The sequence below is a fragment of the Hesperophylax consimilis genome, chromosome 5 (genome assembly GCF_061612785.1).
Source record: "Hesperophylax consimilis isolate HC1 chromosome 5, BYU_Hcon_1.0, whole genome shotgun sequence".
NCBI classification, from domain to species: domain Eukaryota; kingdom Metazoa; phylum Arthropoda; class Insecta; order Trichoptera; family Limnephilidae; genus Hesperophylax; species Hesperophylax consimilis.
The window spans coordinates 36,719,775-36,747,554 of NC_142840.1; the positions used below are offsets into that span (position 1 = coordinate 36,719,775).

Genomic DNA, 27,780 nt, shown 5'->3' on the forward strand with positions numbered 1-27,780 from the left:
TGCCATGTCTTCTTAGGGCGTCCCTGACTACTTCTACCATTCACATTCTCGTCGTACCTCCTTTCAGTCCTTTTTTTGATCATTCGCTCCACATGCCCAAACCATCGAAGCGTCCCTTTCTTAATTTTACTCAATCATACATGGTTTACCACACGTACGCCTCAGGGATCTCATTTCTACAGTATTCAGTCTACTTTTGTCTTTCCTCTGCCAGTTTCATGCATCACTGCCATACACTAGAGTAGGTACCGGCACTCCATTGTGGGCTAGCTTGGCTTCTTTGGACAATTATTTGTTAGCACCAACCGCGTTCAGTCCCCTGCTAATGGAGTTTCCTACATTCACCCTTCTCACTCATAAACATACTTCCCAAATACACAAACTCATCCCCCCGCTCCAAGTATGCATCATTCACAAAAGTATATTGCACACTGTCTTCCTACTCCCTCTTCCAATGTTACACATAATTAAATAATAGTTATGTATTTGTTAATTTTTAAAATGAATCTGTATTTTGTAAATAAGACATTTAAATAGTATATAACAATATGACAGTATTTACAATAATAATTAGGAAACACAATCAATAAACAGCCTAGCTGTCACAACAAAGGTATAAAATTCATATCATTCAGACTTGTCAACCTAATAATAACATACACATTATTTATTGCAATAAAATACTTGCAAATCTTTAAATCATTATTTTACAGACAGTATTAATCATAATCAGGTCAAATTAATTCATTACTCATAATAATATTACACCAATATTTACAAATAAACAATCAAGAGAAATAAATAACTCGTGACAGAATGCGACGGGAAATGACAGTGCATATGGCATTCGCTAAATTACTTTATAATACATACATCGATATTAAACTTATAATATCCACAATATCAGGTAGAAATATAAGGTTATTCTTATAAATACAGACGTCTTCTTCATCGTTGTGACTTCTCGCTCAGCCATTAAACTGAAAAAACAAACACATTAAATTGTATTAAAAATCTTAATAATAATATTTGGATGATTTATAAAGCATTGTTTTTGTGCAAAATAACCTCAAGGGCGCTGTCACATCTTAATATATAAAAATGCAGCCTGCATATGTTTGTATTTGCAAAACTCGAAAAGTTGTTGACCGATATTGCTGAAAATTTCAAAGCTTGTTCTTATTAGTGCTAGAATTGTTTAGAGAGTGGTTTGAATGATAGAAGAAGTTGGGGTCGCGCGAGGAATACTTAAAGCAAAATACATCTGCACCGAAATGAGATAAGGAGTCGAAATAAAGTGAATGTAATGTAGTTTTTTAACAGTAACATACAATAGTTAATGGCGGAAGAAGATGGAGATGCCCAAAAAAGATTTTAGCAATAGCGAAGCATTGTAGGGTCCAATAGTATTTGTATAAAGGTGCTGGTAAACGCATTTTTCAGCAATAGGCAATCATAGATAAATTGCCTATGATTGCCTTTTGCTGAAATATCATAGACAAATTGCCTATGATTGCCTTTTGCTGAAATATCATAGATAAATTGCCTATTGCTGAAAAATCACAGATAAATTGCCTATAATTTCCTATTGCTGAAAAAATCATAGATAAATTGCCTACAATTGCCTTTTGCTGAAATATCATAGATAAATTAAAATAAAAAATTAAATTAAATCTCCACAACACAGGTGAACTCCTAGCGTGGAGGACAATATACTATACCATTGTTTAACAAATATATTAAAGAATAAATAAAAAAATAAAAATAAATAAAAAATAAAAAAAATTGCCTATGATTGCCTATTGCTGAAAAATCATAGATAAATTGCCTATAATTTCCTATTGCTGAAAAATCATAGATAAATTGCCTATGATTGCCTATTGCTAAAGAATGTGGTGGTCTTATTTCATTTTTATTATGATGAAAATGTATTATTATATTTAACTTCTCAAGCACCAAAGTACACATTGGATACAAAAAATTGTACCTGTTGAGTGCCGGCTTATACATATGGTAATCTGACATTAATACACTTTGTTTGCTGGATTTTTACCATGGGCACACACTACGGAGGTCAACGCACTTGAGGTGATTTTGCACAAAAACGGCGCTATACAAATCATCCAAATATTATTAGGTAGTGGGAGCTCAGCTTTACAAAGGTTAAAGAATTAATAACGACAGTAAATTTAGTTTTTCAATATGTATCTCCAAAAATAACAAAGTTATGATAAGTGAACTTGGGTAAAACGTATGCAATGATGTCTCGTGACATCACACGAGACATGATTCAATACAATTCGTAAATTTAATGTAGACAGTGGCAAATAATAACACTCTGTCTATATCTTTGATACTTTTGGGTATTTTCATTTTCATTTCAATTCTTTCCTCAGCACCACAGACATATGAATATATAGACTAGAAATTAAAGATGAGGGGTAAAATCAACTGTTGAAGAACGAAGGGGGTAAAGCTGACTGTGATTCGTCAATAAATCAATCTGACAGTATATAGGCATCTCGCATTATAACATCACCATTTAGTTCTTAAAAGTAAAATCTGCTTTTGAATGAATAGACATTTTTACATGGGAGCGCAAATTACTCGCCACGTTATGAACAAATTTGCGAAGTCCAAATTCGGCAAAATAAATTTCTTCTATTTTCAGAGTCGAATATTTCGTTTACGTATTTAGTTAAGACACTTTTATAAATGTTCATAATTTACTTCCCAGCAACCAACCAGCTTTGTGTTTCGCGTCCAGACTTATCTCGATGTGATAGTATATGTTTCTACAACTGATCCATATTATACGATGTGAATATGCTTAAAATAAAGTAAAATAATGCTTATATATGGAATGTAATACGACAATTGGGTTTATTCTCTTTTTCACATCTATTTTTACAAGTTTTCATACCACAAGCCACCATTTTGCCGTGTTATTTCGTAAAATGAACCGATGATGCCTCGACCATAGTTCGCACAAGAATGATGACGTCACATTTTCTAAATTCACTTGAGGCCATACGCGAGCCCAGCCGGCTCCAATGGAACCGGTATGGGGAGTGGGGAATAATACGCTTTTAATCACTTAGGGCAGGTCTACTAATATTCATATGTCTATGCTCAGCACGCTCTAATTAATGTAAGAATCGTAATTTCATTGTAAGAGGCAATCTCATTGTCTTGCAGGGCGAGGTGTTGGTCGTCAATATTGTCATGTCCGGTCAATATTGCAGTAATGTATAAGACAAATTCATAACACAATAAAACGATCTCTTGCAATAAATAACTCCGCCGAACTTGTAACATAAAAAAAGCAAAATTATTTATTACTATTCATTATGTTCAAAATTATGACAGTTTTGGTAGCGGGAAATATTGTTGTATTGGCCGAGTGATTAAGATCTCATGATCAAGAGAGGGCAATAGATGGCAAACTTGACCAAACAAATCTTGGTGGCTGTGTTAGGTTTTACCGAAAGTCTGGGATCACCCACAAGTTTTCCCCTGGGAGGTGCTAGACTGCCTGAAGTAATGTGAATGGAACATAGAATAGAATGGAAGAGAAGTTACCTTAACTATTTGCCGGGCTCATTAGGATTTGCTCTCCGCCTCTGCTGGTGCGCTGCCAGGGTAGCTGACTGCTGCTGGCTGATGTACTGCACCGTGCCTGCTGGAAGGTGTATTCCCACATTGTACAACAACTTATTAACCTAACATAATCATACTCAAATAAGCTGGGAAAATATCGTTTCTGTAATCATACAGGTTTACTTTGATAAGACAGTACAATATGTTTATATATTCATAAAAATCATATAAACCTTTCCTATTTAATTTCCCCAGGATAGGTACATTAAAAGAAAACTTTATGATATAACAAAGAAACACAATAATATTCGTGAGTATTATTATTTTTTTTCAACTAAATAAGCCAATACTATAAATCCATATAAATAAAAACGTAAATGGTAATTTTGTTCTCAAATCTCTGAAAGGTTTTCGGAGAATACGCATGTTTTTATAAACCTATAGATATATATACAGGTAAAAACATGTTTTTTTTGAAAAACAGTGCCATCTGTTGGACAAACATGCTTTTTTAGAAAAACAGCGCCATCTGTTGGACGTAAAAGTAATACGCGCTATTGTTTCTCTATCTGCACAGACAGACTGAACCACAGCAACGCGTGGCGAGATACAATTAGTAAATAATAAATACAGTACTACAACTTTTTGCGGCGCGCTTTTTCACAGATAAAAAATCAATGTTTGCAAGCGACGAAACAACAAGCTAGAATAATATTAAGACACATTATTTCCTTTCCAAGCGAATAAAAATCGAGGCAAGTGCGAGTTCCACATTACAGTTTGAATATCCATAATAACAACGTGACCAATGAGAAATTTAAATAACGACAGTCTTTAAGGTTTTTAGCAACTAGAAGAAGCCAAGTACAAATCAAATTCAATGCAAGATTGCGCTAAAACCCTGCAATTTGAAAAGGAGAACATAATGAAATGTGTATTGAGTGTTGTGATGATACTCACCAGTGATTGTGTTAGAGTTGGGCAGTTTGGGGGACTGCTGTAGCTGCAACTGGCGGGGCGGGGGGGCCCCCACGCGGGGCCTCTGCACCAGCTGGAGGGGGGTGCCGGACTTCACGTCTCGCGCCATCAATTGCGCTGGAAGTTAGCACACATAATTGTTGGTTAATGATGTCTTCATGTAATGTCATAATGAACTGTGGGGAGGTAACTCCTAATTTTTCACATTTTGATGAAAGTGTATTATATTTAAAGAGGTAATAACAACAGTAAAATTAGTTTTACAATATCTGCAAAAATGAGACTTGGATAAAATGCATACAATCATAATTCGAATGACAGCTCTGCAGTTAGTACTGCCATGCCAGACATTGTGTGTACCGTCAACCGCATTACCGCAAATATCAACATTTTGGCAGTTTATGTCTTTGGTATTTTTCAAACATTTAAAAATTTCTGTCCTCAGCATGCTCTAATTGGTAATATGATAACATTTGTAAATACATAACATGAAATTTCACTGTACAAAACAATCTCATTGGGTAGTCTGGGAATTTCACCATTTATATGAAAAGTCCCGCAATATTCCCTAAACAGGGAATATTGCGGGATATACCTCGTACATATACCTCGCAAACCAACATTGAAACGTTATCTACCGTTCTATTGTGATAACTCCAACATAGAATCTCAATTCCATACCCCCGTTCGCCGTATACAAAATTTGGGTAATGACTATAAAGATGTTGTTGATATATTCAACACATCATTCACCAAATATAAACAAGTCATTACCCAATTTATTTCAGAAAAAAGAATATCAAATATAATATAATTTAACTAAGTAGCTCCACTTTATTTCGTTTTGACATTGTTTTTGTTTAAGAGGTTGTGTTTTATTATGTCTTCTATTTTCTTTTTGATTTTGTTGTGGCTTTTGTAAAAAAATAAGAAAATAACATGTAAAAGCCCTGCCGGGCGTGAATTTATAAATGAATAAATAATCCTGGGAATTTACCCATCACTAAAAAAGGGTAAATTCCTGGGATTCCCGGGAGTCTATCATTAGGAGTTATGTAAAAATTAGTATGTAATAGGGTTTGAAAATGTTTCGATATTCTTGCAACTAGTGTTCATATTAGGAAGAAACATTAAGGCCCAGTTGTTTCACAGAAATTCAAATGTAACATTGTCATCAAATGGCCTATCAGGGCAATTTTGTTTTATTTAACATTTCTAAGATCCCCGTTAAACACTGATTCCAGGTGCTATTTCCGATTTCAGCTTTCTATCAAATTGTAATAAGTTGATAAGCAACAACGTGGCAGTTCCTCCAGTTCCAATGAGAGAGAGGAAGGAGAACGAGAAGAAGAGGAAGAGGGAGATGAGATGATTGTGCACAATATCCAGTTAACTACTTACTGATGGGCAGAGAGAGCAGGCTCTGCGTGGGTGTGGGGGCCTGCGAGGATACGGGCACGGAGACCAGCAGCCCCCCTGAGCCCCCACCAGAGGAAGACAGTGACAGGGAGATGGGCTGTGGGATGCCGGGGATCTGCACCTGAACACAATTAATACAGCATTCAAATAACACTTGTAAACTTTAACTTATTAATGAACCCAAGTACAAAAAAAATGTTCAAAATAAAATATTAAAAGAGATCGGAATAGGCACTAATGAATAAAGCGTAAAACAAATGTGGTGACGTACATAATTGAATATGGAAAAATAATCAAAGAGTAAAAATCTATAATACAGTAACTCCGCACAAAGTTTTGATTGCAGTCCCTTAAAAATGAATGTAAAAAAGCTTTAATATGTTTACAGTTTTTCCACTAAATTAGTGTTATTCACTGTATTCAAAAATGTAAATGAAAACATTCAAATTTAATTTGATTTCTAATCTCCTTTTATTGTATCAAATTGTGGCTCCGAAGCATACTAGATGAAATATATTATTTCACAACAACAAATTTGTATTCAATTTCATTATGGAGAGAATACATAGACTGGGTAATAAGCTAATAGATGTCGCTAATATTTTCGATTTAAATTAGAGCATATTCAAAGCCGAATTAGTTCAGCACTTTTTAGTCAGTGTAAATTACAAGTAATCATAATTTATGCATGTGCATGTATTCAGAATATCTTTCTAAATTTGATTTCAGTAGAGACGTGTACGGACTGTGCAAGAAAAATTGATAGCAACGTGAGTACCCAACGTGAACATTGGATACTTGCGTTTCTCTGTAGAAGAGGGGGTCTTAACCGATAAAAAAACTCTAAATACCAAATATTTAGTTGAAATTATTAAATTAATCAACCATCTATCCCACCTGCACATTTTGCACTCCCGGCATCAGACCCCCCAGCTGGCTATTCTGGTTGTTGGTGGGGGAGGGGGTGGGGGGCGCCATGAGCCTTTCGAGCAGGGCAGAGGGGGTGCCCCCGGTGCCCTTTTTCACAGGGGTGCCTTCGCCTCCCGAGTTGGTCATGGCAGCGGGGGCACTGTTCAGCAGGTTGAGTATTGTCGCATTGTTGCTGGGGGAGGCGGAGTTGTTGTTGGAGGTGGACTTGGCGGCTGCACTCGCGGCTGAAAAAATAAAATAACTGCATAACTGAAATGTCAGTTTAATGTACAGTAGAATCTCAAATTAATGAATTCCCACTTAGCCTTAAAGGTGGATTCATTCACTTCTTACAAATTTGCGGCATCAAGTGGAGTACCGCAAGGATCTCATCTGGGCCCAATATTATTTTGTTTGTTCATCAATGACATAGTAAATATTTTTAGCAAAGTCAAAGTTCTGTTATTTGCCGATGATCTGAAGATCTACAGAATAATTAAAAATGATAATGATCGCGCTATTTTGCAGTCGAATCTGAATAAACTATTTGCTTGGTGTTCAGTAAATGATTTGCAACTAAATATTAGTAAATGCCAGATTATTAGTTTTTACAAAGGTAAAAATCCTCTTCATTTTTCTTATTTCATTAACGGCGCTAATCTTCTTCGAGTTTCACAGATTCTAGATCTCGGTGTCTTATTCCACGAAAGTCTACAGTTTAACTTACACATCGATGAAACTACAAGCGATGCAATGAGAATGCTCGGTTTTATGTTGAGAATGGGGGCAAAGTTTAAAAATGTGTTAACTTTAAAACATCTATATTGCTCATTAGTACGAAGTAAATTAGAATATAATTCAACAGTATGGTCACCGTTCTACAAAGTCCATTCTCAAGCCTTAGAAAAGGTACAAAATAAATTTCTTCGGTACATCAATTTTAAAATGAATATTTCCATTGAATTTATAAATTATAATAACTTACGTACCGAAACCAGACCTCTCAAACTATTGGATAGAAGAGTTCTAACTGATATATTATTTTTATTCAAAATTATCAAATCTCTCATTGACAGCCCTGAATTATTGGAATTAATTTGTGTGAATGTACCTGCCAGACGATATTTGTTTCAAGAGCAGTCAAGTTGTCGGATATGCGGATGACATCAACATTGTCGGAAGATCAATTTCAGCCATTAAGGAGGTCTTCGACCCTTTAGAAACAGGGGCGCGGGAAGTAGGACTGCGAGTTAATGTTGACAAAACAAAAATGATGGTACAGAGCAGGAACCCCTCACACAGAAGAAGAAGTAGTGCACTATTTAAAGACAACTACTCATACGAAGTGGTCGATCAATTCACCTACCTGGGCTCCAGCCTGACAGAGAACAATGAGGATCCAGCAGAAATCAGAAGGAGAATCACAGCAGCCAACAAAACATACTTCTCTTTGCTGCCAGTGTTTAAGTCACGTAGTGTCCACAGAAAAACCAAAATAACCATATATAAGACCATTGTAAGAACTGTATTGGCATATGGATGTGAGGCGCTGACACTGACGGTAAAGATGGCTGAAATGCTGGATACTTTTGAAAGAAAGGTGCTGAGAAGAATATGTGGACCCGTGAAAGAGGGCGAACAGTGGCGTATCCGGCACAATATAGAATTGTACGATATATATAAGGCCCCTAGCATCTCTGCACACATGAGACTCCTCAGGCTGAGATGGGCTGGGCATATACAGAGAATGCCGGATACACGCGTCCCAAAAAGAATTCTGACTGGTCACCCAGGTGGAAAGAGAAAAGTGGGAAGACCCAGACTGAGGTGGGAAGATGAGGTAAGAGGGGATGCAGCACAGCTTCTCCAGGTGACAAACTGGAAGTCAGCCGCTGAGGACAGGAGGAGTTGGAGGCGACTGTTGCAGGAGGCCAAAGCTCGATATGGGCTGTAGCGCCATCGAAGAAGAAGAAGAAGAAGTACCTGCCAGACAAATTCGAATTCAGACACTTTTAAATGTAACAATAACCTCAATACTAACTACTCTATGTATGCACCAATTCCAAGAATTCATCACCTTGCAAACAAATATGTACTGTGAACTTATTGATATATTTGGTGTTAATAACTTTGTGAGTTTCAAAAGGCAACTAATTTCAGAACTATTTGCTAGTTATCAACTTGTATTATTTATTAGCTTTAAAAAAAAGTCTTGTCTTTACCTTCCAACGTTTAACTCACTTACTGTTTATTTGTTATTTATTTTTTTGGATGCATATTAACCCCTCCGACTTTTCGCGAACTTGAAGCTAAGATGTCTTTACCGAAATGTCAATTTCACGAAAACGTTGTGTTATTACCGCCTCACAATCAAAGCTCTATAAATGAAACATTACTGAACGGAGCCGAATAGTAAAAACTGTTTTAGAAAGGTTACAAAATAGGCTTTCAAATTGTTGTATCATAAATAAATATTAACATTTGTAAATATTTAAATTTAGAATGGAAACATGAAAAAATTGTAAAAATGACTCACCTGTAATGTTTTATGTAAAAACGATACTAAAATCACGGATAATGTAAAAAAAAAACACTTATTTCATCGTACAAATGTACAATAAACAATTCTGTCACTTCACTTTTTGACCATTTCATACAAAATATATTTTTTTAAAAATAATTAAACTTGCGAGGCGGGTCGGCACGTCAAACGGCTTTCTTGGCGTCGTTTTACGATTTGGCGGGTAAAATTTGCTTCCACTGAGTAGGTCTTTTTACGGGTTTCTATGGATAACTTTGAATAGAGATGTGAAGCTTCATTCAATACGAATATTCTACTTTTTGTTTTAGGGATGTCACTAGAAGAATAACGGAGTTATGACGATTTTTGTGGAAACACACGCGTTGACGTGTAAACACGCTTATTGTACTTGACTGCTATCGTTATTTTATCGTGTATATCTGCTTACGTTGCTGACCGGTTAATTACTGTATGCATGTACGGTCATACTTGATTGTATATTATACTTTGATTTACTTTACCATTTCAAGTACTATTATTTAAATTCAATATTAATTACGGCGTTGGTATTTTGCCATCACTTATTAGTTTTTTTCTCTATAGATACAACAGACATTATTTTTCTTCAGTATATTACATAAATTTATTTTATAATTACCTTATGAATAAATTATATTTAGCTATTTTATCCATGTACATGTTACACTTACATACATATACTGTCAATTTACTATGTAAAAGCCCAATAGGGCGTTAATAAATAAATAAATAAGTAATTAAAAATTTAATGATGAAAAAAAAAAATTGAAATTCCTTCTTTGGAGTAAATTCGTCATTATACCAAATATTCCCGTGTAAATAGAATTTTCGGAACTTCAAGTTCAGTTATTCAAAGTAAATTTGTAAAAATTCCACACATTTCCGCGAATACAAATTTTCGCAGCTGGCCCTTCTATATATATCTGCGTAAATTGAAATTTCAGTTATTCGAAGTAAATTCATAAAAATACAATAATATATTTCCAGCTAAATCGAAAATTCGCTGCAAGTAAATTGAAATTTCACAGATGATTTTCGTCATGACAGGCCTTTCAAATTAAGATATTTGAAGTAAATTCGTAAAAATACAATATATTTCCGATGAATCGAAATTTTGCAGCTGATTTCCGTCGTGCCGACTCTTTAAACTCAGATAATCGAAGTAAATTTTGTAAAAATACGATATATTTCCGCATAAATTGTAATTTCGCAGCCGATTTACGTCACGTCCGGCTCTTTAAATTCAGATATTCGCAAAAATACAATATATTTATGCATAAATCGAAATTTCACGACCAATTTCAGTAGCGGCGGACCTTTTAAGTTCAGATATTTGTTGTAAATTCGTAGAAATAATACATAATTTCAAATTAAATGAATTTTCTTGGCCCTTCTCGGATATTCAAAATATATTCGAAAAAATACAATATTCCAGTGCAAATCGATTGAGATTTACAAAATAATAATACGAATTAATATGATGTATAACCACGTAAAAATACATTTTTCGGCGTTTTACCGCCACGTTCAACCTCTTTTACAGTCCTTTCTTCAAGCTCTCTCATGCTGTCTTTTTCATAATATGTACTAAGAAACGGAAGTTTTTTGGAGGTATTTCCATCCAAGACATGATACATATGTGTTTCATAAATTCTCTTGATACTTCTTTCTCCGTCCATCTCCTCTTCAGCAACAGCATTATTGTAATGACTGTATAATTTTTCTACTTCATTTTATTACTATTTTATACGCCCATGGGGCTTTTACATTGGGTAAATATGGTTACAATTTTTTTACACAAGGATCAGTAATAAACAATGATTTTGTATGGTTTACAATAAGATAAAAATTTTAAAAAATTCAGTATCATTTATATATTGGTTTGCTTAACTACGTAGGCGAGGAGTTGGCGAGTTTGCTACATAATTTGTTTGTGAATGGTGACAATGAAGTAGGGCCATATGCCTAGTGTGTTGAGTAGGTACCCTTATATTAACTAGACTCAGGGAGTTTGCAACAGTCGAGCTTCGAATTTACCATTTAACTTAAGTCGCTTATCCTCTGTGAATCCTGAAGTGTATTTTTAAGGTATTTAATAACTTTAAATGTAAATTATAATGAATTTATCTTTATAATACACATTATGTAATATTCTTTATTTATATTATGAACGAGGATGGTGAAATAATAGTTAATACACTGTAATTAATACAATGTATTATCTTGAGTGACAGGTGACGAAGTAAAGGCATTAGACCCAGTGTTTCCCACGGTGGGGCAAAGCGCTTCAGAGGTGGGGCACCACGCTTCAGAGATGAGACACGTAGGCATTCCACATATAAAGGGGAATACTCATCGGTCATACAAAAAATGCCTGAAATGTACAAAATGGAAATATACGCCAAATTGTAATTAACATAGAATGAAACCCGTTACAATTTCAATAATTATCTAAAAAGAGAGAAACTGTGCAGGATGTAGCGTGTAAATGTTGTATTTTATTTATTTATTGGACAATTTGTATAGCGCCGCTTTTGTGAGATATCACCTCAGGGGCGCTTAGATATCACCTCAGGGGCAATACAACATCTACAATATACTGCTTAATTGTTTCATACATAATGTATAAGTATAATGAGAAAATCTTTAATTGGTTTCACAGTTAAGTAAATAGCACATGTATACACTATCCAAGAAGTGTTAATTTTCCTAAAATTAAATATATAATTACAATAAGAACATGATACATGATTTTTCCTAAGCATGAGTGCGAATTTGTAACCATAAGCTGGATATCCGTGAACATGAATGATCACAGTAAGAACATGAGAATGGATGTTGCTTAGTATGAGTGCGAATGTGTCGTCTTGACTTTTGTGAACATGAATAGTTACACTAAGAAAATAAGAATGGTTTATCCTAAATATGAGTGATAATATGTGTCGTTAAATTTGAATTTCACAAACATGAATAATTAGAGTAAGAGTGATTTTTTTAGTATGAGTGCTATTGTGTCTCATTAAACGTGACTTCTGTGAACATGAAATTGGTTTATCCTTAGTGTGAATGCGAATGTGAGTCATTAAATTTGTCTTTTGTGAACATGAATATTTACAGTAATAACATGAGAATGGTTATTCCTTAGTATGAATGCGAATGTTTGCCATTAAGCTTGACTTCTGCGAACATGGATAATTACAGAAAGAACACAAGAAAAGAGACGGGTTTTCCTTAGTATTAATGTGATGTGTCTTATTGTGCTTGACCATGAATAATCACAGTAAGATAATAAGAACAAAGTTTCCTTAAATTGAGTGAGAACGTGTTGCAATAACTGTGACTTCTTGAGAAAATGAGAATATTTTATACTTAGTCCTCGTATGAGTGAACACGTATGCCGTTAAATTTGGCTTGAGTGAACATGAATAATTGCAGTAATAACATGAGAACGGTTTATACTCAGTGTGAGTGCGAATGTGACATTAAGGCTTACAGAAGAAACTTACACTAAGGATTTGCGAAGAAACTAACACAAAATATCCTAATATTACTTTGCATGCCAAAAAATTATTATTACCCTTTCCCTCAACTTATTTGGTGGAATGTGGTTTTAGCGCCATAAGTGATTTACTCATTATAAAATGAAATCGATTGGATATAACTAATAGAGGGGACCCAAGACTAAAATTAACTAAGTTTTTTTATTTTTTAATTGACGGCAACCCGGGCGTTTATTGCAATAACAGAATCATACGTTAGATCCGGACATAAAATTTCTTTATAGCAAGCGTAACTGAATTTAATTGAAGTTCTAATATTTGTATTAGAATAGGTTTTTTTATTTAATTGCATTAGGGATTCATATGTTTACAAACATATTACAATATGATTTGAAAATTTACCTGCTGTTTGAAAGATGCCGGCGGGGCATCTGACTTTTGAAAAGACTACGGTGGGGCATGGCATAAAGAAGGCTGGGAAACACTGCATTAGACGAACATTCACTCTTTTATAGTTCTCTCTTCTCATTCTCTCAAGCTGTTTCTTTCTAACTAGATACTAGATAAAAGAAAAAGGCTTGGACATGCACTCCAGAATACACTTGACATACTGGTGGCAATTTCAGATGGAAGGCACACCTTTTATACAAATCATTATTATCCAGTTGGCTGCCCCAGGAAGTCACTTTAAACTTCGGCACACAGCGTTGCCAGTAGGTACAATAAAAAAATCATTTCTCTGAGCTATTCTTATGGTAGACTACACATTATTTTAGTAAATATATAAACACATTATCCGGTAAGACAGTACAATTTACAAAAACATAATTTTGCAAAAGTTATTACGAATATAGAAAATTTGGAGTGATGGAGGAATGACGAATACAGTGTGTAAAAAAATGACTTACCTGCCTTGAATTGAAATAATAACACTTGTACATACCGGCCGCCTGTTGGAACTGATGAGCAGAGTTCATGAGGCTGGTGACGAGGGCGCTGATAGCAGGATTGGTGGTGCGCTGCATCGGGGGAGCCACTTTCTGTTTTTGGGTCACTTGGTTCACATTGTTCACTTGCTGGCTAGCTAAACTAATTGTCTGTTGTCCTTGTAAGTTCACTGATTGTCCTTGCAACGTAATACCCTGCTGCTGAATATTGACACCTTGCTGATTCTGTAACTTTTGTTGACCTTGTAACGTTAAGCTTTGTTGTCCTTGCAGCGTTAAGCCTTGTTGCCCTTGTAATGTTAGGCCTTGTTGGCCTTGTAAAGTTAACCCTTGTTGTCCTTGTAACGTTAAGCCCTGTTGACCTTGTAATGTTAAGTTCGGTTGACCTTGCAACGTGATTCCTGATTGTGCTTGAATGGTAACATGCTGCTGTGTTCCTGAAACTTGTCCTTGTATTTGCGCTTGACTCGTTACGATAGGATGTATGTGGATCACCGCTTGTTGTATTTTGTGAGGATTGATTGGTTGAGGAGGGTTTGTGAGTTGTTGTGCCAACAGTTGGTTGGCGGTTTGTTGTGCATTTTGCATTTGTTGTAGTTGCGCTGCCGTAGGTTGTGATGTAATTTGGACACTCTGAAGTTGTTGGTCATTGTTTTGAAGTTTGATTAATCCCGGTTGATGAAGCTGTATGTGTTGTATGGTGCCGGAGGGCTGGACTTGTTGCGTCTTGATGAGGTTTGATTGGTCAATCTGTGAGACTACTTGCTGAACGGGACTATTGGCTTGCTGCTGATTGGCTTGGAGTTGATTGGCTTGCAGTTGATTGGCCTGAAGTTGGTTAGCTTGAAGTTGGTTAGCTTGCAGTTGATTGGCCTGCAGTTGGCTAGCCTGGAGTTGCTGGACAGTGTTGGAACCGGATTGGAGCTGCGCCTGCTGAAATGAAAAATTAGTTCAATTTGACTAAAAAATGAATAATTTTACCTATGCGAAAGCAGAATAGGTTGGAACATGATACACTTTATTGAGTAATTTACAAATTAATAAAAACAAGGTATTGTGCTTGTTTAAACTCTCCGACACTCCTTTCTCTGTCTATCCACTTCTACATGTCCATACTATGTACCATATAAACAGTTGTTTTGACTTGTTCATTACTCTGCATACTTTTCAAATCACCCCATTCGTAATCAAGATGCTAAAAATGAATGCATCCACCTGTATTACTGCACAGTTACCTCTCGAAGATGTTAAGTTATTAAAGAAAAAACTTACACCAGTAAAAGTAATAAAAATGTAATCACCGTAATCCGCCTTACCAACAGCGGTAAGCTTGCGGAGAGGGTGCGGCGGGGGGGGTTGACCAGCACCACGTCGGGAGAGGCGGAGGGGGACGGGGGCACGGCGGGGGGCAGGGGGGCTAGCGGAGGCGCGCCGGGGGGCAGGGGGGAGGGCGAACCGGCCGCCACGGGGCCCACTGCTCCTGCCGCACTGGAATGGGAAAATAATGTGATTATTATGTACAAATTGACAGTTTTTCAATACATCTATGTACATTATAGAATTTCGGTTTTGGTTTTCGTGAACGAATGAATGAATGAATGCAAATCTTTGAAGTGGAAATTAACCCACTTCCCGATATCCAATCGAGCTGAAACTCGGCAGATATAATTAATAAAATGCATTCTATCAACCCACGCACACAGATGCATTTTTCTGAAATTCACTACTAGATTTTTCTTTGCTATCATTTTGTAGTTTTACAAGTAATAGTGTCAATAAATAGTATTGTAGCGACATGCTACCATGATAATCTGGCGACACGCAGCCTAAACTTCCAAGACTTGCAGTTTATACGGGCCATCATCCACTCATAAACAAATAGACCACATAAAACATGTTAGGAGTAATAGATTAAATAAACATTTGTCCGGTAGCGTCAACTGTCAAATTTAAAAAGAGGCCCATTTGTTGTAACCATTCTAAATGTTGAAAAAATAAAATCCACAAAGTTTTCCTTTTACGGCAGAACCTTAAAATAATTACTAGCTGACGTGTACCCAGAGTTGCTCGACTTTTCTCTACTTTCTATAAATATAATATCCATGTATTATATATATAAACCTTCCGGAAGAAATTCTCTAAATGATAGTGAAAACCCTATCAAACTCCGTTGTATAGCTTAGACGCTGATTGTGACATTGTTTTATAGTATTTAGAGACCAATGTATTGTCACGATTACGAATTTACTAAAAGTTTATCAGGAAACGGCCTGTAATCCCATTTTTAGTTATGATCTGGGATGTTCCGGGATGTTTCCGAACGTTCCACACTATTCCCGAACATTCCAGAATGTTCTGGAATGATATTGAATACTCTCAAATGTTCTGGATTGTTTTAGAAATTTCTAGAGGGCGAAACTTAAAGCCCTTATATCTTCAAAAGCACGCCTAATGAGAACCTTTTTCATGGATGGGGGATAGAGGGCTACCACACCAAATAACTCCCTTGATCGTAACGGTACTCGTTTCTGAGTTTTAGCAGAACGCACACTGTACACTTACTTTTATATTATATATTGATTTTATATCAGAAATTTTTATTTGAAGAATTCATACGATTTTTAAGATCATTATAAGACCCTTTCAACTAGGCAAATGCCCATAGTGAAATGTAGTTGAAAGATCCATGTCACAATTAGAAGTAGATACAGGGTTTTCCAATAAGAGGTGTTATTTTGATATTCAATCGTAAAAGATCAATGGTTGCGTTGCTTGTGTGGCACGTAGCGCCGTCTTGTTGAAAGTAAACGTTGTCCAGATCAATACCATCCAATTCCGGCCATAAAAAAATCATTAATTATCTCTCGATAGCGCAATCCATTCACCGTAACTGTTGCTCCAGTCTCATTTTCGAAAAAGTAAGGTCCAATGACTCCGCCGGACCATAAACCGCACCAAACAGTCACACATTTAGGATAGAGAGGCTTTTCAACAATAACTCTTGGGTTTTCCGAGCTCCAGATGCGACAATTTTGCTTGTTGACGAAGCCACCGAGGTGGAAATGGGCCTCATCACTCAAGATGATTTGCATTTGATTCACTCAAGTGAATTTTAATAATTTCAATGCGTTGTTGAAGCGTGTATCGTTCCATTTTTCTTAATGGCGTAGTTTCTACTTGTCAAATGTCAAAAAATGACACCTTCAAAAGTAACATCTACTGAAATAACGGGCTATTCAAAATAACACCTCTTATTGGAAAACCCTGTAGTTTGTTTTTTGGGGTATTGAATCATGTTGCACAGTGGAAATTTTCTGCCCCGATGATGGTCATTGCAAGGCTTTCAGATGAAAATGCAAAAGTTTAGCAGTTAAATGTGCGTTTTAATTACCTTGGCAGCGGCGTGGTAGGCGCCGCAGCTCCAATGCCCTGCGCCGCTCCGATGGCCAGCCCCTGCGCTCGTGCCTGCATGGCCAACTGTTGGTTAGGATGCCCCTAAAATATCACACACATAATCATTTGTTCACAGGGCATGGGACGCCACTCAGGGGGATACAAATATATCATAGATTAATTCTAGATCACCTAAGCTTTCCCACATATATACGAGACAAGGTAAATATGTTCAGATACTTGCGAGGATAATAATTGTAAATAGTATTTGTTTAGCTGGAGTCAGTGCATTATTCATGCAATTACAACCAACTGTTTTGATATTGAAACTTGTAAAATCCATCTTATAATACCTTACCAGACCAATTAATAATGTCAACTTTCCTCATCGCTCAATGAATACAATTGTCAATACATACTGATAAAATTAGTACTATATTATTATTATTATGTAATGAGCAGGCAGCATTCTGCTGATGCGCTCATATCTGATTTGACAACAAGTTTGACAGTAATTGAGTTGTTTTAAGTTTGAACTAAGTCCTTTCTTCTCTCCAAATGTGAATCAATCCAATAGAGCTTTGAATTGATTTATATTTGTTGCATCGATGACATGTTGTGGGAGTTTGTTCCAAGCATCCGCTACTCTAATTGCAAGGAAGTGTTTTCTAGGATTAGATGCAAAAGGCGTTTTGGTAATTTTTTTTGAGTGTCCACGGAGATTTATATTTTTATTAGTAGTGAAGATTTCTTGGATGCTAGGGCAACTGTAATGTCCAGATAAAATTTTGAAAGTCTCAATCAAGTCATATTATATATTATAGATTCAATTATTTGCCGCCATTGTCTGGATTAATGGTAGACGTTTGACATACCATTTCTCTCATGCCCGCAGTGTAGGAGACCCTGGGCTGTTGCCCCGGCACCAGGTGCTTTATCCGTACCGACTTCCTCCCCTCTTCCGTGAATATCTCCGTGAACTGCTGGATATATCTATTCGCATGTGCACGGGTACCTGGAATTAATTCATTATTACATCTCAGCATTATTATTTTAATTTTATAATTTATACAGGAAGCCCTGATATTTCTTCTAGGTCTATGTCCTTTTTGGGGTTGCTATAAACATTTGGGATTTGTGGAATGCATTGTCATCGACAACAAGTCTATTTGGGATTTGTGGAATGCATTGTCATCGACAACAAGTCTATTTGGGATTTGTGGAATGCATTGTCATCGACAACAAGTCTATTTGGGATTTGTGGAATGCATTGTCATCGACAACAAGTCTATTTGGGATTTGTGGAATGCATTGTCATCGACAACAAGTCTATTTGGGATTTGTGGAATGCATTGTCATCGACAACAAGTCTATTTGGGATTTGTGGAATGCATTGTCATCGACAACAAGTCTATTTGGGATTCGTGGAATGCATTGTCATCGACAACAAGTCTATTTGCCGAGTTTTAACTCGATCAGTGTCGGGAAATGGGTTAATTATCGCTACCGAGATTTCATTCATTCCCAAAAACAAAAGTGAAATTCAAATAGATGTAATTAACTAACCATCACGTAGTTTCGCCGCAGGGGTGGGCAGAGAGGATGGACTGCCAAACAACTCGGTCTCGGCCCACACTTCTTGCCTCATTCACATTCATACATCGTCTCATACATACTCTTCTATTATTCTGACTCTTGACATGGCCCAACTCGAGTATCTGATTCACTTGTTCGTGCCATGTCTTGCTCGGTCGTCCCCGACTTCTGCTACCATTCGCTCTACATGCCCAAACCATCTAAGCGTCCCTTTCTTCTCATTACGCTTACATCAGCCTTGCACTCTTTGCGGACCTCCACATTTCTCACATGATCATACATGGTTTTACCACACATACGCCTCAGGGATCTGATTTCAACAGCATTCAATCTATTTTCAAATAGATGTATGTATTTAAAAATGGCACCGAGTATGCGAAAAATACAAAGTGGCCCTTCACAACCTTGACTGCTTTGAGGACCATCATTCCAAATTTTTTTTTTAGTTATAAGAAGAAAAAATCGAAGGGATACGGGTTCGAGTCCCGTTGGCGTCATGTATCTTTTATCAGGAGATTTTTCAATGTGGATGAGTGTTTCAGGCTAATAATTATTGCTTGTAAAATAATTGTTACCCTTTGTGCTATGCATAAAAAATCTTGTCTTAAACATTAGTTTACCAAAAAAATAATTTAAAAAAAATACAGTGTGTGTGGCAAGCCTACGCACAACGGAAGTGAAACTTTTATTATTCTTCTCTCTCTCTTTTCATTTCATTCTCTCTTTTTTTCTGTCTATTGACATATTTATAAGTAGCATATGATAAAAAAAATTAAAAGTTATAAAAATATGGGATTCGAACCCGGGTCCTGCATAACGAGTGTCGAACGCTCTGCCTCTAGACCGCAGTTATTACGTATTCGACCAAAATATCATATAGTCAAAATATCTAAAAGTCGCAGCACGAGAGCATTTTATCACTTTAAAAAAAATTATTATTAAATAAATCACAAAAAGAAAAAAAAAATTAGTTAAAGCAGGGATCGAACCTCGGTTCTTCACGACGAAAATCGGACGCTCTGCCTCTAGACCGCGAAGCTGAGTTTGGAGAGTGACCTAAACTAGGTATATAATATTAGCTAGGCTCCTATAGCGAAATGATCACGGTTTTTGATGACGGTCATGAGTTGGTTTTACTCCGGTCCTCGAAATTGCATAACGCGAGTAAAGAAGTTTCACTTCAAAAAGCTATTTTTTGCATCCATATTTACACATAATGATTGTCAGGTTATAAATTCTGTGGGAATGTTTGACAATATTTTATTTTAATTAATTGTGTTTTTGTAAATAATATTAAAAAGGCTCACCCAAAAGAAATCTACACGCCGAGCCATTCTTCTCCCCGTCCACGTGGTCCCTGTCCACGTAGAGTTCACCCAGGTACTCCTGGTTGGCGGGGCGCTGCAGCACCGACAGGCGTACGTGAAACAGGCCGGGCCCCGTCGCCCCCGAGCGCTCCGCCTCCAGCACGTATTCCTCCAGCAGCTGGGGTGCGCAGTCCCCAGTGGCGCGGGGGCGCTCGTAGGCGCGCGCCAGCTGCGCGACGGCCGCGGGGGCGTCGGCCGGCGCAGTCAGCACGGGGCTCTCGCAGCGGGGGGCCAGCACCGGACGGATAACCTACAAAATTAAAATGTGATGAAATGGTTGAAAATCTCTCCTTATGTTCCTCGCTTATTTGAACCTCACAAAATTCCTCAATTTGGGGATGCTATATTTCCACTGAAGAGAAAACTGATAGAATTGTGTTGTGGGCGTGTCCGTGAACCCAAAGTAAGGTCAATTTTACCTTACTTTGAGTGAAATGGATCAAACATTACCAGATATCGAAATTCTTTCATTGGCCTGTCTGGGGCCAGGAATATGGCTGCCCATATCGCACAAGAGTCCCAACTGTTCCCAACCGTCTGAAGCCAGTGACTCTATGGCATCCCCAATTGGGGTATGTTCTGTAGGGTAAGGAAAGAGGAAGGTCAAATGTATCAAGTTATGCAGTTCTGGACACCAAACACAGCCAATTCGACTCTTCGAATGATGATCTTTCACCACGATGATACTGAAAGTATCTACTCCAAGAAAACAGCGCCATCTGTTGGACATAAAAGCAGCATGAGCCTTTGTTTCTCTATCTGCACAGACAGACACAGAGTCACAGCAACGCGTGGCGGGGTACAACTAGTGCTTTAATATGTTTTATGCAAATGCATATAATCTGTTGTCTATTAATTACAAAAAATAATGTAGTATTAATATTTAACAAAAAATCAAAATACTTTATTTGTGATTAATTAAATAAATAATAAAGTTTAGCCATATTTAGTAAAAAGATATTAATAGCCAGAACCCACTTCCATCACCCACTCAACAATAAATTTTCAAATAGCGATGTCAAAGTACCTACCGCATAAAAAAAAAATACAATGATATTTTCGATATCCTTAAGCCTTCAGGCTAATTTGTTTGCTTTTAGGAACAACCCATATATGGTCAGATCGTTGTGACTCCCTTACTGTTATGTTAGAAAGAGAAAACAGCACAATTTGTATTCAAATCTACAGAAAAATTTAAATATGCACTTTTATGAAATCAATGGTTCCGAACGCAATTTGGAAAAAAATTATGAAACAACAAATAAGTGAGATGGTAAAAATGTTTGTTACAGATTTGTCTAATAAAATGCGTGTGTTTTTATATATTTTTTCATTATCAGTAATTTTAGTTACAAAAAACGTAAGATGAGTTATTTTTAATGTTTTTTTATGTACACATTCAAAATTTTAATATTTCAAACATAATTTTTTTATTTACAATAGTAAAATTTCAAAGAATATTTTATCACCTTTCAAAATCGGTTTTTAGTTTTCAGATACATTCAGAAATATTCCACTTATTTGGATTTTAATTCAATTTTCTGTCAAATTATGGCAGAGACCTGACGAGTTATAACATTTTAAACGTTTTTACATTTTTTAGCCATTCCCGGATTTCCCAGTTTTCCAGGTCTATAACCATGATGAACATGATTATCAGTTGGGGTTACTAAAAAATGTAAAGATAACAAATAAAATGACTTTGTGTAATCTTTAATAATATCAATAAGATTGATTACCTGTGCAAATAATAGTGGAATATGAACATACTGAACTGTTTATTTATCTGAGAATGCACTCAAGAAATAAAATCGACACAATATCTGTTGAAAACTAGTAGTCAGAAATATACTAAAATGTTGCCTAATTTTTTTCAGCAGAGATGTGTTAAAAAGAAATGCTTTTTTTCAAGTCGGGGAAGACGACTTAACCTGGCAAAGAAAATTTCACAAATTAATCAAATGAATTTGTTCAGTCTAGTGACTCAAATGAGTAAATTACGAACACTATGAAAATCTCTTATATGTTTTCAAAGGGGATAAAAAGTAACTACATGAGATAAATAGGGACATTTTTTAAATTTCTTTTAATTTAATCATATTGTCTTCCTTACCATAATGGTAAGAAATATGAACTAAACGATGTTAGAAAGAGAAAACACCAAGCTTTATATTCAAATATATGTAGAAGTTAACCACAGAAGATTTAAAATGCACAGCACACATCAATGAAACCAAAGGTTCCAAACACTTTGTGAATTTTTTATTAATTATTTTTTCTATGAAATGACAAAAAAGTGAGGTGGCAGTAGTATTTATAATACATTTGTCTTTTTAAAATAAGTGTTTTTTTTCTTCGTTCATCAGTAATTTTAGTTCAATGTTTAGACGAAAAACGTAAGATGAGCCATATAGGAACCTATGATTGGGTTATATATGTTTAATATTGGTGTGGAAAGATTATACTACGAAGAGCATGCCATGAGCCCTCCATTATTGCACAAGCAAAAATAATTTTATGATAGAAGTATTGTCAAGTTATTCGTAACCCTGGAATATTGCTCTTAATTAAAATAAATAAATAACAATATAGTTCTCAGAGACAGGACCATATATAAAGAATTTGAAAATAATTCTCACCTCGCTTGGTTTCTTGGGCATCTTGGAAGAAGGTCTCGTGACTGTCGTAGGGTTAGCCGCCTGCCTGCTGGCCGCCTTCGCCCTCTGCTTCGTGATGATGTCCAGCAATCCCAACCCACGCTGCTGAGTCAGCTGATCCAGTCTCCGCTTTCGGTTAACGGCAACTTGCGAGTATCTCCGGGCCTGTCTGCGGATGGCCGGGGTGGCCAGCAGGTGACGTTGGTGGTGCAGGCGGGCCGCCAGAAGCCCCACGGCAGGGCGGGGCTCCAGGCAGAGCGGGGGAGCTGTGGCGCGGACCACGGCTGCCTCCAGAAGCAGGCGTTCCTCGCGGCCCCACGAGCCAGCGCGGGCTATTGCATTTACGTCGCTTATTATACTCTGAAAGGAGAAACAAAAATAGTCAATATAACTTTTAGGCTTTCACATCAAATTCGTTTAATTTGTTTTTTTTAATAAATTTACAGATATAGTTTATAAAAGTTTGGAGGAGTTATGGCAGGAGAACATTTTTGGGTTGTGAATTTGTCCTTCAAGGTACGGCAATCTTGGTGGGACATAGCAATATTTAAAATATGCAGCTACAGAATTGCCTTTTTTATATGGCCTTAATGACCAAGCAAGAATAAGAATTGCCTGGAACCATTGGGTCACTCCCAGTACAAAAGAATAGGGAAAGGCAGGAGAAATGTTATAGGAATATGTATTGTAAGAATCTTGTTATTTAAAAATAAATAGCTAAAGCCATTTCAACAATTCCAAAGGGTAGTTTTTCACAATGACATTACGGAAAGTATCTCCGACTTTGGAATAGTAAAATATCAATTGATCGTTCCTCGAATACTCGTTTTCCCATATGTGTTGTTTATTTCGTCCATTTCAAAATTAATTTCACACAAAACTCGCAAAAACAGATTGCATCGATGGTTCCTCTATGCATCATTTTACAGAAGTAATTATTCAAATCATGCAATATTTATACTATTTTACTCAATCGATCGCTGCCAGCGGCCATTTCTGACATTAGTTAACGTTAGACAATCAAACACAGCGGTGCATGTTGCTATCTTTTTAATTTTTCGTTTTTGAGAGTTTCAATCTTAAAAACGAACTGTGAAAAAAGTGAATACTCTGCAATTATGTAAAAATTCTGCTGAAAAACATGTTGATGAAGCCAAGCATTTAGGAATCGCAGCTTTTTAAAAATTTAAACACATTCATTTATAAATTGAATATACCTTTTTATAGAATATTTAATATTTAAATTTGAATGTAGCGTTTTTCTATATTTCCAAATTCATTGTCTTCCGGCATTCATTATTTATTTCAACATGATCCTTCGAAAACGATATAAAGAGATTTCACTGTATATTCATACCTGAGTAGTAGGTTTGAGCAAGACATGATGAGTATCACACACAAAACTGGGGTAGGCCTGCCTATAGTCTCTAATTTGAGCAATTATACACCCGGAGTAGAACAGCGAGGAGTGCTCCGCCTCCAGGAGGTCCAGCAGAACAATCGGCAACTCCTCGTTATCGATATATGTTAATAAGTCTTCTTCCTCATAAGGCCAGCGCGCCGTCTCTAGTAGAGTTTCGTCGGACTGCAAGTGGACCTGAAAAGATAACAAACATTAAATTTTTTAAATGATTTCATATTATTAACCCTTTCAGTGCCAATCACTCCCATGGGAGTGGCATCATACGGTGATACATAGAGTGGCATCAAAGACAGCAGTGAATGAGTTAACTCTGGATAAAATAATCAATTATAAATTCAGTATACAAGCATTAGAAAATTATTAGAAGAATACAATATAAATTCTTATGTTTTCTATGTTTTAGGATGGGTATTCCAGCAAATTTTGTTGAACTACAACACTTTTTAAATTTTATTTGGTTTTACGCCCAGTCGTGCTTTTACATGGATTTTAAGAACAGAATATAAGTTTTTAAATCATGAAATAACATTAAACTGTTAAACTGAATATGAAACAATATTAGTAAAACATGTAACAGTAACATCAAATAATGTAGAAACTAGAACAACACTACATGTAAGACAAATCACTGAAACTACATTACAGATGTAGGATTCAACAAATTATAGTATATTAAGTGCTGGTATAGATTACGCATAATTGAATGAAATGAACATGCTTAAAATGTCAGACAGAAAATTTTCACTGACTTGGTTTTTTAACTGACTGACTTTTAGAATTTTATAATATATATAAAATTCTAAATAATGCATTTGATAGTTCAGAATTGCTTGCATTCATAAGCTTTCAGATTCCACGACGAAATACTAAAAGTCGAGATTTATTACAGTGCAGAAATTCTGTAACTAACTACCCTATGTATTCCTCATTGCCCAGAATACTTATGGAGGAAAATAATTATACCATGTCAGTGGATATCTTCAATTTATCACTTAACAAATACACAAGATTGTTACTGAGGCAATTTAGTTATGTATGATAAATACTGTATAATTTCTACTATACATATGTAAAACCCCCTAAAAAAGGCGTTAATAAATAAAAAAATAAATAAAATTAGGTACACATCTTAAGTGAGGGTTAACTTCTGCAATATAACTTGTACGTACATTATGAATTAACATTTCTACCAGAATGGGCGTTAGAACTTCTGTTAAAAGTTATAATCATAACTGCAAATTTTGGCAGATTTAATATATCGTCATTGAGCCGGTAATATCTGTTAAATGTGTAAAAGTGTATACATCTCTTTGTTTACAGTTAAAAGGAAAACTACATTAGTATACAACGTAAACATAAAAGAAATTACTGAACGATGTCACACATTGTAATACACTCTATCTGCAAAAAATAATATTTTGGACAAGGTGTCACTTGCCGGCGCAGCGATGATAATGTGAAACTGCCTGAAAATGCACGGTTAATATTGACAGCAATACAAATTAAAAGACAGATTTACACCAGCGAAGAAAATTTTAAATACTCCATCAGATTAGGATGATTAAATTTGTTTGCTTTCCCATAGTCAGGTTTCAGCCTTAACACTTTAACAGCCGCGCATTTTAATTACTGCACCTTTATATCAGAGGTTAACGAGCTTCACCCGTGAGTTTTTTTTCCTAGAAGACGGTGATCACGGATAGCACTAGTGATCAAGTTTGGTACTGTTTATGTTAAAATCACAAGCTCTTTTTGCGATATGCGTTACCGGAACACACATAGGCAATTCATATATGAGAGTTTTTTTATTTCAATTAACTTTTTTGCCAGATGATTTTTTAATATATTTTTTTAAATTATTAGATCACCTTATAAATATGAAAATAATTATGCCTGTTACTATAGTAGTTATTTTTCTATAAATCTTAGAAAAACGCCGGCGAAACATAGAAAATCATCTTTAAAATTTGTGGAAAAAACATCACAATTGAAGAACGTGAACACCTGTCAAAAGTGTTAATTAATAACATTTTAGTTTGACTTTATATAAAAACTAGGCAGAGAAGTATGGTATAGTCAAGATACGTACACCGGCAGATCCGTCGTTGGGTGGAGAGAGCATCTGAGTGTCTCCATTCACCTTCAGGGAGATGGAGTAGCCTTTGTTCCCCGGGTACAGATTTATAACCAACACATTCAAATTCATCCGTGTCAACAATTTTTCTAATAAATACGAGTGTATTTTGAGTCCTTGCTGCAAAACGTAAGAAAACAAATAATCAGTATGATAAATAATAAATAATTTGGTCAATAAGTATAATAATATTAGCAATAAATTTTTGAAAAACATTTTTTTTTTAATTTAAAACATAATTTTTTTCACAAGATTTGTAATAAATTGACAAAAATTATTAAAATTTTCAATGATATGAGCATGTTTATAAGATCAAATGAGCTTTATTCTGTGTTCATACTTTTAATTATATTGAATAGATAGAGCTATTGACGTGAATATAAACTTACATAATTAGCCTGAAGAGCTTCATCTGAAGAGAGTTCATCGTATAGTTCCCGCAATTTGTCATGTATATTAAACTTGACTGGTTTCTTGACTGGACTCAGGCTTTGGGAGGAGCGTTCCCTTTTCCCGGGGGAGTAGCCGTGGCTGGAGTAGCTTCCCATAGGCCTCTTCCGCCCAAAGCCTCCCACGTAGCTCTGCTCCCCCGGCCATGAACTTGTATTGTGGTCAATGGACGTGTCGTCACTCTCCAAATCATAATTCAAATCAAACGGATGAGAGTTCCATCTAGCTTTTTTAAGTATTTCCTAAAATAAAGCACACAACTCCATGTTTAGTCAAATATTTAATCGATTGGAAAATGGTTTCTTGGTTATGGTACTCCATTATATAGGTTACAAGCCTAAAAAATAAAACCTTGAATGTTTGAGTTAAAAATAGATAATTTATCAATGTAATTAATGAGAATTACCTCAGCTTCAGCAGCTGCAGACACTAGTCCATTCATTTTGTTCCAAAATAGATCACATATTTTATTTTACTGACGTAAAACTGTTAAAACAGTGCAAAATTTTGGGGTAATAAAATCTACACCGTCGAAGCATCTTTATTACAGTTAGTAATTAAATAAATTGTTCATATAATACTTGTTACATTTTGGGAAAATTATATCTTATTCACTCTGTGATACATATTTACAAACAATTTCTAGTTATTTGGCATTATGAACATCTGTTGTTTTTTGCTGATTGTAAACAATTCTCGCAAATCTTCTGTGTAAAAAGTATTAAAAACCGATCACTGAACACTAATACAGTTAGAATTATTTTTTTGATCACATATTTCGGTGAAATAAAATAAAATTACTACACATAAATAAAATCATCATTGTGTCCAAAAAGCATGAACGAAC

At 35.8% G+C, this 27,780-nt stretch overlaps 1 protein-coding gene across 3 annotated transcripts; it reads right to left on the reverse strand.

Annotated features, from left to right (window-relative positions):
* Nucleotides 1–410: 410 nt before the first annotated feature.
* Spt20 (transcription factor Spt20 homolog) lies at nucleotides 411–27,780 on the reverse strand. 3 transcript variants are annotated; one of them, XM_089632166.1, is made up of 15 exons: nucleotides 27,340–27,780; nucleotides 26,873–27,175; nucleotides 26,439–26,603; nucleotides 24,284–24,523; nucleotides 22,909–23,286; nucleotides 20,210–20,519; nucleotides 18,182–18,321; nucleotides 17,305–17,390; nucleotides 15,215–15,401; nucleotides 13,910–14,846; nucleotides 6,895–7,151; nucleotides 5,980–6,118; nucleotides 4,561–4,695; nucleotides 3,583–3,682; nucleotides 411–980 (listed from the first exon to the last, which is right to left on the reverse strand). In XM_089632166.1, the coding sequence occupies exons 1-14, from the start codon at nucleotides 27,373–27,375 to the stop codon at nucleotides 3,588–3,590; spliced, it is 3,408 nt and encodes a 1,135-aa protein (XP_089488292.1). In that variant the 5' UTR covers nucleotides 27,376–27,780; the 3' UTR covers nucleotides 411–980; nucleotides 3,583–3,587. The 3 variants fall into 3 exon arrangements, with proteins under 3 accessions (XP_089488292.1, XP_089488291.1, XP_089488290.1); XM_089632165.1 differs by having other exon boundaries at nucleotides 13,910–14,843; nucleotides 17,305–17,408; XM_089632164.1 differs by having other exon boundaries at nucleotides 17,305–17,408.